This window comes from Sceloporus occidentalis, unplaced genomic scaffold (assembly GCF_023333645.1).
Source record: "Sceloporus occidentalis isolate IW3139 unplaced genomic scaffold, rSceOcc1.0.p SCAF_186, whole genome shotgun sequence".
Taxonomy (NCBI): Eukaryota; Metazoa; Chordata; class Lepidosauria; order Squamata; family Phrynosomatidae; genus Sceloporus; species Sceloporus occidentalis.
Genome location: NW_028317166.1, coordinates 1,601,020 through 1,613,934, shown reverse-complemented (window position 1 = coordinate 1,613,934; position 12,915 = coordinate 1,601,020). Strand labels below are relative to the sequence as shown.

Below are 12,915 nucleotides of genomic sequence, written 5' to 3'. Positions count from 1 at the left end.
ATGGCAGCACCATTGATTAGGTGTTTCAGACAAAAAGAAGGAAGACAGCTACAGCTTCCACCTCAGCTTAGTGCTTTATTTTTTCTTTTATTTTCAGTTTGGCATCCCTGGAACCCCCTCATATGTGTTTAAGCATATTAATTGTAATTAACACTTGATGCAGATAATAATACTGAAATAAATTAAACAAAACAGTAGATTTAAACATTAGGAAAGGAATTTATGCAGTATCCTAAGTGATCTAATAATATTAACGGCAAAATATATATTACGTATGCTCTGTGTATCCTTTTTCGTATTCTATTGTATTTTATCACCTTGAGTTTCCATTTTACTATTTATAGAGACAAAGGAAATAAAGAAAACCAGGTGCTGCCTACCTACCAGGCAGAAAATCTTGTTAACACCTACTTCAAAAACCACCAGAACATGCAGTAAATGAACGTTTTTAGCATATAAGGAACTAGAAAATATAAGGTGAGAGATGTAATGTACGTCTTTCCTGGTTGTGGTATACACAGAAACCTGAAGTCACTGCTGCATTATTTTCATGCATGTACAAGGTGCACACGTCTTAGTGTATCCAGCCGCCCCCACGTACTATTTACTTCCCAATTTCACTTTCCTTTAGTAATTACATGACAATTACATAACATTGTAGGATACCCCAAACCAATTACATCCCCTCTTTTATAAAGATTATTTTTCTACAACCAGCTAATGTGTAAATCTCTCATGGCTTGAACTTGAAAATCTCTCATGGCTACAAGAGGATCTCCTCTAGTTCTTATGTGGGAATAGTTTCTCCATTGTCCAAAGTCTTTCTATAGTGTCAATAGATTAATATCACAAACAGGAGCTTATTTTAGACGAGTGAAACCGCTCCTGCCATAAAGCCTTACTCAGATCTAGATTTAAGAGGCCCTCTGCTAAATGCATTGTACAAACTTCCTATAGTTCAAAAGAGATGCACAACATATGGTTTGGCAAACAGGTCATAATGTAAACTGTATGAGAATACGTATGTTTTTTTAAAATAAATTGGAGGAAGCTTGTGGTTGTATTGTTACAGTTACCTTTTATTCTTTTTCCCCAGCTTCCCCAGTTGAAACATTTGATAAGAAGGATTAGGAACTCTAAAATTCCACCCTAAACGGGTGGAACGCGTTGTGTACTGGACTCCAGCATACTTTATATTTGTTTAAATTTTAATTTTGGTTCGCAAACTTTATCTTTTATCTTTATGTATTACAAAATAAATGGAAGATTTTATATTGGAATTACGTCCTCTTTTCTCTGCTGAGTGGTCTTCGTATACTTGGAGGTCCTGGGTGTATACCTTGAGGAGCCTATATTATCTTCTCCTTTGTGAGTGTAACCATCATTGGGGAGGAATACAGTAAGTGGACTGTTATACACCATTGTTCTTGTCTTTTTTTTTTTTTTTAAGATATCTTCACAAGATTTGCTAAACCTGGCATACATTGATATATTCCAGTTCTGTGTGGATTTTATATATTAGATTGCACTGAGCGCACTTTATCACTATTTTGGAATTTATGTGTACTATTTTGTATATGTGGAAAGGGAAACCACATTGACAAGGTGCAGCTGGTGTTATGGATAGGCGCTGATTGTGTCCTGATCACATCATATACCTAGTTGGCACACTTATATATGCCAATTTAAAATCAGAATCACTCTTTATGATATCAAACAAAATCACATTTTTAAATAAATATCTGAAACCAAAACTTATAACACTACTAGTACCATTACTGGCCTAAGGCTACAATGAACCACATCGTCTCCATATTCCCTCTCTATTGGCACATTCAACCCCTTCTGTCTCTCCACAGTGGGGGAAAAGGGATAGATCTTTTGGCAGCCAAAATTCCAGCCCACATTTAGATTAAGATCTGGCACCACTGTGGCATTACCAGAAATCAGAAAATCCAAAAGTGCTATTTGAATCCATCCAAAAGTCAGGCTACTGAAAAAATAGGTACTTCAGTGCTTTTGGTACACATACCAACTCTACCCCAGGGGTTTTTGGTACCTCAAGTTCCGGAGCAATTTTGCAATTTTTGCGGTATGTCGGTTCAGCAATTATTTCCCTTTCCTGTGAATAGCGTACCCATGTAAACGAAATATTGTTTTTTCAAGGAGAGAGAAATTGCACTATTATCAGTGCAGTATGGTTAGAAGTCCTCTTAGGGACCTCTTGAACATGTTATTAATGCCAGTGATGTCACAATGACATCACTTAGTTCACTTTATTTTTATATTTTATTATTTATTGTATTATTTTAGTAATTTTTTTATTGTTAAAAAAAAATCACTAACACTTTTTTTCTTTTCTTTTTGTGTTGATTTGTGTTTGAGCATGTGAGAAGAGTGAGAAACATGACGAGTTCCTCATCGGAGCAATCTGATATCCCAGCAGTGTCCAGACAACCCTGCAGGGGATATCCTGTCCTCCGATGACCTTCTGGGTGACATCAGCAGTGATGCGACCCAGAAGGAAATGCCTGATCGTGCGATTTAAAATAGTAACAGTTTTACAGGCAATCGGGATGCTGGCCTCTGCTGACAAGGGGGGAGCCCAGGCTGTGAAACGACAGTCTGATCTCCTGTGTAGCGGCAGGGATGTGTCCCTGCCACTGCAAGAAGGTCAGGACGTACTAGTACATCCATAGGGGTTTCTTGAGATGCGTTTTATGGGCGTACCGGTAGGGGACTGAAGGGGTTAATCCCTAACCTTAAGGCCTCTCTTAGGTACTACCAAAATGGCAAAAAGCAGTGAAAAGAAAAATGTCGGTGCGCTAAGCTAGTCACAGGCTCAAATAATACAAATGTGTAATACGAAGCCTACCAAACAGGTGTAAGCATGCAGCAAGAAACAGTGTATTGGCTGTACAATGTATACAAAAACCAAAAACTGTCTGTGCTTCTTACCCTAATAAAGTTGGCAACAAATATATAAACATAATATAAATGAGAGGTTTTGGTTATATGAATTGGCCAAAGCATAATTAAGCTCACCCGCCACGTCAAGGCACACTCTCAATAGGGTGAGAACCTACTCTCACCTCCTACATAGTGGACACACAAAGCAGCTTATACTGCTACCAGTGCCTGTAGTGTTTTATGACTATGTATTTATTAATAATAATATAGTATCATAAGTAATATTCATAACAATTTAAACAAATGCATTCAATTAATAATTGCAAAATTAAGTCTACATTCCTTGAAGGGATACCCCACCCCTTCCTTCTCCCCAAAAGGCACAGTGTCCATTAAGTCCAGAGAGGACAAGGTCTCAAATCTTCTCCTTCAGTCCCATGTTCAGTCCCAGACAAAGCCAGTGGTGAGGCAGGATTTTCTAAATCCACCAAAAGGCAGCCCCGCTTCCTCCACCAAAAGACTTGATTGGGTTATTGAGACAGAACACATGTATATGTTCTGTACAGCATTACAGTCTGTCTTGTGTGTGATCGACAAAAGATTGGAAATCGTCAAAAGATTGGAAATTCAAATTTCCTTGTTTTTGAAAGAAAAGAACATTTTATCCATTAAAATATGAAATAACGAATGGATCAGAAACACAATTAAAACATTAATGTTGCAAATGATTATTGTAAATGGAAACAGAGGCTTTTTAATGGAATATTTTCAGAGGTGTACAGAGGTATATCAGCAACCACCACTCCTGTGTTCCAATGGCATGTTGCGTTTGCTAATCCAAGTTTAAGTTTAAAAGGCTAATTGATAATTAGAAAACCAGTTTGCTATTATGTTAACACAGCTAAACATTTCCTTGTTTTCTATGATAACAGCTTAGTGACCCCAAACGTTTGAATGATTGTATACTGTATATCTTCTGTCATTGGCTAAACTCAATGGAGGCAGGGGGAGGGGCATTGGAAAGGGTCAATGTTCCTTCAAAGGGGCACTTTTTATCTCTCAGTTGAGTTGGAATGGGGTGAAGGTGTAACATCCGCCTTCACCAGAAAGCACACACAGCAGAATTTCTTCAACCCTTAAACACATAAGAAAGGGTTGAGCAGCAGGACTTAGATGATCCCAACAATGAGGAGGCTCGGTTATAGGCAGGTAAAGTTTGGCAAAGCTCCAAAGAAGCTGGATACCTGCATAGGTAAACTGCACGTAGAAATCCTGATACAAGCTGCCAGGGTTTAATACTGGTTCATGGAACAAGTAGTCAACCAAGCCAGGTATGATACAACAGTAGATAAAAACAGGAGCAGAATAACTAGGCAATAGGACCACACTAGGGTACCTAATCCAGTGCCCTGCAGTGCATCTCAGGCAGACCTACAGACTTTACCTCTTGACGAGATTTCCTCCCCTTGGGTATTTTTTTAAATCATATTTAACCCTCCATTTCTTTAAGCAGAGGATACAGTGAAGGGGGGGGTATATTTGGACAGCGTTTAATTATCCCCACACCCCACAGTGCACAGGATGAGAGAAAGGGGGATGATTGTTGACCCCCCTAGTTAATAGGGGTCCTAGAGAACCTAATGTCATTTAAAAAAAAATCTTTATAGTTATTATAGCAATATAGTAATTATAACTAAAATTATTAGTAGTTATCTATTAATTATATTTGTTACATAAGTTAAATGTGAACCTTCGGTAAGCGATCAGCAACAACAGAAGACTTAAATTGCAGTTTTGTAAACACTAGTACCTAAGTCATCTAAAATTGACCTCTCAGTTTCCCAACGTAATACAACTCTGGGGTTCCCCCTAAATTTAGAAGTCACCCACACAGCTTGTAGAGATGGATTTCCCCAGATTTGGTAGCCATCCTTGCAGATCCACCACCGTATGCAGAGTGTCACACCTGGCTATTATTAAAATCACTTCCCTTCTGTAGATTCACAGAGTTCTTTTTTCTTCCTCTACTTCTCCTTCCCCCATCTAGCACTCCCTGTTCATGAGCACATTAAGCCTGACCATACTTATAGAGATATTAATTTTATTTAGCAGCTTCTTCACTTTCATCATGTTGTTGGCAGGCAGTGATAAACAATGTAATTTCTTTTATTTATTTTCTAATAAAGCCTGAGGGTGAAACCACAGGTACACAGTCTTCACAGTCTTGATTTTCTGGTCTAACACACCCCAAAGATATATGCAACCCCATTCCTCCTGCCCTTGGCCAAAAAAACCCAGGAAGGTCAGATCTTCATGTTGCCCTTGAAGAGGGTAACCACCAAAGTCTTCAAGGGAAGATATGAGCAAAATGGCAAAAAACTATTACAACTTTTAAACCAAAAATGGTGCAAAATGATAGGCACACATATACAACAGAAGAATGGAAAAAATAAAATAAAAATATACCTTTACAGATCATGGTTTGCTCAACTGAGAAAAAACAGCATTAGCAAGAAAGAGGGACTAATTCCTTGGTTTCTTCTGTCCCCGCACAAGTGAGACCAGCCCCAACCCTTCCTTGCTTCTTGATTGCTCCATGAGAGTGAATGTGCTGCATTAACCCCCTCAATGCAGAATTTTAGGAGTTAATGTTGGTGGGGAAACTCAAATTTGTGACCAAATCACAGTCAATGCTGTGCCACTGTGTTTTATTTTGTTTAATACATAATAAACTATTACTATTTGATCACAATTTTAGGTCACTGATTAATGATTGGTCAATATATTATCAATGTTAGTGGCCTAAACTTGTCATTTACAAATGATCAGGTAGTCAAAATTTAAAGTTTGAAAACTAAAATACCCCTGTTCAATTTTGACCCTATAATTCCAAAAACATGCCCTACCAATACATGTGGGGTATTGCTGTTGAATACAAATCTAATTGCACATACCCTGTGAAAGATATCTACTGATATACATACACGGGAACACTGCGGGTTTAACCCGGAGATCTCCGAGTGAGTCAACACTCCTCTGGGTCAACACCCGAGTCGCGGGAGCAGGGTTTCCTGCCAATTTCCCCTTTAAATATTCTGCCAATTACCTTGAACAGAAATTAAAATATGTTCAATTTGATCTAGTTATTATGTTCTATTTTGGAACATATATCTTTGGATGACATAAGAAATGTGTAATCATATATTCTTTGATATTCTGCGGATTGTGTGTATTAGTTTACGGGCGAGTAGCAAGTGCATTAGCAAACAATGTAGGGGCACCGTTAATGGACAAAAATATACATTTGGGATTTATGTAAAAAAATATTTTTATGTTGATAAACAATGGTGAACTTACATTATAAAGTCATATTTATTTTTACATTTGTATCTTTATATTATGGTGTGCGTTTTTTTATTCCAACTTTTGCCACCATTTACCTTAACCCCTTCAATCCCCTATAGACGTACCGGGACGTCCAAAAAACGCCCACTAAAAAACCCCTATGGACGTACCGGTACGCCTAGCCCTTCGTGCAGCGTCAGGGACACATCTCAGCCTGGACTCCCCCCTGGCAGCAGAAGCCAGTGTCGCCCCAAATGAAACATAGGTCTACTAAAGCAAAATGTGAAAATTTCACGTTTGGAATCTATAACGCGCATGGTCCCGTTTGTGCCCTGTAATGTCCAGAAAACCACAAAAAACTAGGCATGTGGGGTATTTCCGTAATCAGGAGAGGCGGCTGAACATTTTAGGATAGATTTCTCTGCCGTAACACATACCCTGTACAAAAAATCCTAAGAATACTACAAAATACTAAGACGCGTTGGTGAAAAAAGTGCAGGAACTAATTTCTGTGGCCACCTTTGACAGTGATTGGTGGCCAAATACCTGCATGTAGAGTGCCCAAATACCCCTGATAGGATAGCCTGGATTGTCTGCTTTACAGAAATATATAGCTTTGTAGGTGTTTTTGTTTTATTTTTTTTAAATTAGAGTTGCAGTCCCATCATACATAATGTAAAAATTTAACAGCTTTGTATAAAGTAATGTACACCTTATAGTATGTTGCCTATATGTGCTGGGAAAATATGGAAAATCTATATAAATTAGGTATTTCTGAAATCAGGACACCTGAATTGATAAATCTGGATGGAATTTTCTGTCTCTTTACCTAATTTTGTGAGGATTCAGAGGGAAAATGTAAAAAAACTTAGATGTTTTTTCAAATTTTTGCTAGTTTTTACTAAATTTCTAATTCTAAATTTTCAGCTAATCATCCAACTGTGGTATCAAAAGAAAGCTCTATCTCTCCTTGAAAAAACAATATATAGTTTATATGGGTACACTATTCACAGGAAAAGAGAATCATCACTGAACCGACATAGCGCAAAAATTGCAAAATTGCTCCGGGCTTTGAGGTACCAAAAACCCCTGGGAGTGAAGGGGTTAAATACAAAACTGCATGTCTGTATAAATTACTCTAACTGCTGTGTGTATATTATTACCCTTTTCTGTTTCCTTAAACTTGCAGTTCTGTTTACATCACACTAGAGGGCGCAAAGAACACATCATTCTGTTTACTTTCTAGCCTATGCGTTAAGGAAACCCCAAACAAATCTAAGCTCTTATGTATTTATGTATTTTATTTTGCATGTATAGCAGTGATGGGTACCTGTGCATGTGCATAAACAGGCAATGTGCAATGTAATTCCCTCTTGCAGCTTATTTCAGCAATGTCCAAAGGGTTGCCTTTATAACACGGCACTGGTAAACGGCACTGGTGAGGTTTTGCAGGTTGCCCTATATCAAAGTAACTTTTAGTTCTACAACAATTTGTCAGAACTTCATCCACTACCACGGTCCACGGTGGCAGAGTAAACCACTGCATTAGTTTGGGCAGTGTCCATTTGCACAAGTATCGCAATACAGTACTTACCAATGTATGCATCGTTACCTGTTCCACCTACCTTCCATCCCCTGGTGTCATCCTTACACACTGTTTAAGGTCTTTAATGTTTCTGCCATTAATACCACCTGTTCTTTGTACTTTCTCTTGTCAGTGTATGGCTGAAGAGACCTGGATAGTCTTGAAAGCTTGCAATCCATATGTCAGTCAATTAAGGTATAACCTTTACCAAATTTGCTTCCAATGCTTAAGGAATGACACCTGGGGGAGGGAAGGTAGGTGAAAAGGGTAATGATACATATATTTGTACTGTACTACCATAGCTGTGCAAAAGGACACTGCCAGAACGTACACATATACTCATACCTGGGAACTTTTGGGCTCTGGATACCCGGAGCTTACCCTTGCGTGACATCAGTAAACGGTCCCGCTGATATCAATGGGCGTTCCCACTTATATTAGTGGGGATTCCCGCTGACATTGCGGGAAACACTCCCATTTAAAAGGAAAATGGGTGGGGAGTTTGGCGTGTCAGCATCCCGCTCCCACAACCCAGAGGATTTGGGTGTTGACCTGGAGAACCAGAGAAGAGGTGCTTCTCCCGGAGTTCTTCCGGTTAAATCCGTAGAGTTCCCAGGTATGCATATACTGTATGATTGTTCTTAGGTGTACTGTTTTTGTTATTGATGGTACACGTGTTATGCTTCTACATGCCTGGGTCTGCTTGGGGTCCTAGGATGGCTTTTGTATGATATCTGTTCTGTCTTGGAATACACTGAATCAAACAAAAGCCAATAGGACTGAAGAAGAGGTAGTTGGTTTTATTATACATAAAATATCAATATCATAATATTATAAATATTTTAAACCCATACGTCTAAACAAGACCCCAACATTTTGGAAATAACTTTCTAATCTCCAAAAGGTCACTGGGGTGATTCATCGAACTCTAAGCTAATACAAGCACATAAGAGCCAAGTAATCAGCGCACTGGGGAAATTTACACACTAAAACTTACTGCTTAGCCACAGTATATTTTGTTCAGAAATCAATTGCGTTTACCCTTCTATGCTGGGAATGTAACTAATTTTCAATCTTTCCCGGGTGAACATTGTGTTACTGAAAAATAATTTATACATCGCAATAAACCGGACACCCAGATCTTTGTATTAAACAATTTAAAACGCCGTAAGACATGTTTTTAAAACACATGCTGATTTTTTGAGGGGGGTTAGAATTTAGTACACCTCTAAAATATATGTCTGTGCTGTAGTATCATTCCCTGCATATCTTTTGATTTAGTATACCTAAATATGTGTTTAGTGACTACTTACCTATACGTATAATATATAAAATATTGAACGCCTCCATTTTTTATTTTTTTTTAACAGCAAACCATAGTATTGCTATCAGTTCCTGACACACAAATAGATATTATTCTATTGGTTCCAGGCAAGAAGGCCAAAGATATTTGTGATGCCTTTCAATGGACCAATATAAAGCCACATAAGCTTTCCGGGCCTTAGGGGTCCCTTCTTCACATGTAATAGCCTCTGAGGTCTTAAATACTTAAGTCACTCAAAATCTTACTCTGTGACGGTTGTCTTCTAAATTGCCTTAAGCGGAAAATAACTTATTTTAATGTTAGCCTAATGCATTGTTGTATATCATATAAGTAGGGATGTGAAGCGGAACACGAAGCTCATGCACAGTACGTTGTTATGCCTTCCCCTACTTGTCTAAAGAATAAATACTAAGTAGGGAATGTAAATCTATACTTTACGAATAAAGGCACATTGTTACTAATTACCCAGAATTGCCCCGAATATAGGCTGCACCCGATTATAGGCCGCATTCTTAAAGTTTGATGTTAATTAGAAGAAAAAGTAATAAAAAAAAAGAAAAACATTAAATGAATCAAGCCCTACCCTCATTTAGATAGCTTTTAATGTTTTGACTTTATTCTTGGAAGATTTCTCTGTACATTAATTTAATGTAAACACTCCGGGAAAAAAGAAAAATTCTCAGTTCGTAAAGTTTCTGTTTCCTTTATCAGAATTTTTTTCAAAATGCATCGTTTTTCTTGTCAGTGATCGTGACTTAGTGAAAAGTATAATGGTTACAATCCTCACATATTCCTGTAAGCGCCCCCTCAAAATACACTTAATGCAAAACCATTGCTGACACATACAGTCTGGTGATCTACCATATAATAGACGATGTGTAGAAAGGGGTTTATCCTGCGACTGGAAACTTCACAGTATCTGTACCTCTGTGTAACTGACAAACGACTGACAAAATGCACACAAAATCACATGAAATATGCAAATATACATTGTGTCTGCATTGTACACGCAAATTGATTAAGTTTGATATAAATCTTTAATTAATACATGACAACTTTAAATATAGCACTGATGTCTTTTTTCCAGTTACACGAGAAATATGCTCCATGGACCACAGGCAGGCTTTGAGGACGTATGAAATGTAATATAGCATAGACTCACAAGCCTTCTTGTAGGGGAGAGTGGGTAACGTTTGGCCCAGGGGCAAGCTCAGCCAGGTGACCCAATAATATACTGACTGGAAGATAGTAATCAATTGTTAGTATTTGTGTTATTTAAGTAACCAGTTAATAAACTTTTCTGCTGGCTCATCCATGTGACATTAGATATGCAATATGAAATTAAGCTCTTTTGATTCATTAAAATACAGAGCTTGTCTAAATCACAAAAAAAAGTATTCTACGAGGAAGGAACCATGGCATCTTGCAACCATATCCAGATCTAGTGACCAGAAACATTTCAGGTCATAGACTTCACTGTGAAAATATCTGGGAAGTTTCCAGGGCACTCTCTCTTCTAGGAACTGTCTTCTGTCAGATATTTTATCACAGAAAGCATGTATTTCTATATTCTGTGATTTTACACAAAATGGAGTTAGAGCCATTTTATTTTATTTAATCATATAGTGATTATTTCTTTTTGTCCTTGTTCCCTCTATAATTGAGAACAAAGGAGTATTCATGTATAATGATGTTTCAGCGTATATATGATACAATTAATGTTATCTTCCGTGAGAAAGTTAAGGAGTAGACACTGCATATCTTTAGAAATTTAACTTGGAATGGGGGATACATGGGAAGACTACCAAGACCTGAGTTACTATCTAGGAAGTAACATTTGACGATTAGGGTGACCAAGGATAAATTCCAAACACATATGTAATGGTTTTAAGTTAATTCTTAGACAAGAGCGTCTCTCACAGGTAAATTAAGAAATTACAATGGTGTAAATATGAGTAGAAATTCTAATTATAATGGGTAAAACCCACCGTTATGATTGGAGAATTCCAATCAAAAGGTGGAGGCTATGATAATAAGCCCTGTCTTTAAAAGCTTATGTCTTTAATAAAAAAAAAAGAGATCGCACCCGGAAATGGACAGACCCTGACGGACTTATTCACCAAATTTACCACAGAGAATTGGAATCTTAAGATCCTGGCACCGTATTTCACTCTTGGAGTTACTTTGAGTCCTAGCCTATATAATTTGTAGAAAGTTATATTCTTGCCCACTTAATTTCTTGACAATGAATCTGGATTAATTTCTACAAGGACCAGTTGGACAACAGCAACAAGTGGTGGTAAATATAATTGTTTTATTATTCTGAATAGAGATGAATTGTGTCTTCTTCGTATAGAATTCCCTGTTTCTGGGAAATAGTATATTGCATTATTGTATATGATGGCTTGTGAGACTGCAGCTTATAACCCGTGATAATGAAAAGGTATTTTTACCTATAGACGAAGTTTGACATTATTTGCATCTATTAGGAACTTCACTAATACTCTTAGACACAAACAAATTATTTTTAATTTGTCATATTAGTTAAACTAATATTAGAGAGATAGTGATATCTTTATTACTGCCCTGATTATTATCAATTTTTGGTTACTGAGTGGACTGGAAATTAATTGTGTGTTAGACTCATAAAATAACAATTCATATTGATAACCATCGATAATATACTGTATTTGAATTGATTTATTTTTGACATGTTTTAAGAATTTTGTGTTTTATATCATGCACTGTGTGACTCATATATATATTTTATAAATTGGATTTACAATAAATAATATTTTTATTGACTATCGTGGCGATATCTGTCTAATTTGAATTATAATTTTCGGCGATCTGAAAGAATTTAGGATCGGAGATAAAATATAGGGTATCTCCTTAAATTTATATTGTGGATGTGGTACTACAATATTTGGTAGCGTCGTTATTTTGTGTGTGTGACGAAATATTGGTTTTGCCTATTTTGTCTCATTAATATCCCTAACACTTCACGTGGGGGAAGAGCTAACCACGCAAGGGACAGGGCTAGCTGCACATGGAGGCAGGGCTAGCTGCACATGGAGGACTTTTGTCGGAGGGGGCTTGGCTGGTAGCAGGGATTGGTGGTAGGGAGAACATGGGCAGGCACTGGGCACACAATTCCTCAGCCTGAAGAACGATGAACGTGACCTGGAGAAATAAGGCTGGGAGTCTCTGGGTCAGGAGATATGTTCAGCCTCCTGTATGTCTGATAAACTCATATCCAACTCCAGTGTAATGCTTGTATGAGAGATAGGGCCCTCCAAACTTTGGACCCACATGGGGGATATTATACCCGCGGTTGAAATAGGGTGACCATATTGGACATTTTCCAGGACATATGAGTTTTACATGGTGCCAACACATGTAAAGTAATGCTATTCAGTGTGTGGTATGAATAAACACACAGAGACAAATCAATCTGTTATAAATCCTACATTTTGCAGGACAGGATTTTCCATTTGCTGGTCACCAACATATAAAAAGTATATATATATCCTTAATGGCTCATGTGGTCAACCTGGTGTACAGTGAATGTGGAGAAGTTCCCATCCTTCTTTCATTATGCTCTCCAAAAATCCCATGCCTTCCACTTCAGCTGATGCGTTCAAGTACTTAGGACATAGATTTCTATATGAAGCATGCAAATCACTGTTCGATATAAACAAGAAGGGTGATGTGCAGATGTGTTTTGTGATGAGTAGGTTCAGTTCCATGG

General features: G+C 37.6%; 1 protein-coding gene across 1 annotated transcript in view; it reads right to left on the bottom strand.

The window, feature by feature from the left end:
• The window catches only part of LOC149278679 (ribosyldihydronicotinamide dehydrogenase [quinone]-like), a 49,945-nt gene extending 42,084 nt beyond the window's left edge, over window positions 1-7,861 (bottom strand). The window contains exon 1 of the mRNA XM_089501891.1: window positions 7,586-7,861. Within this exon, the coding sequence (XP_089358017.1) occupies window positions 7,586-7,861 (276 nt within the window). The remainder of the gene's footprint in view (window positions 1-7,585) is intronic.
• Window positions 7,862-12,915: the final 5,054 nt, after the last annotated feature.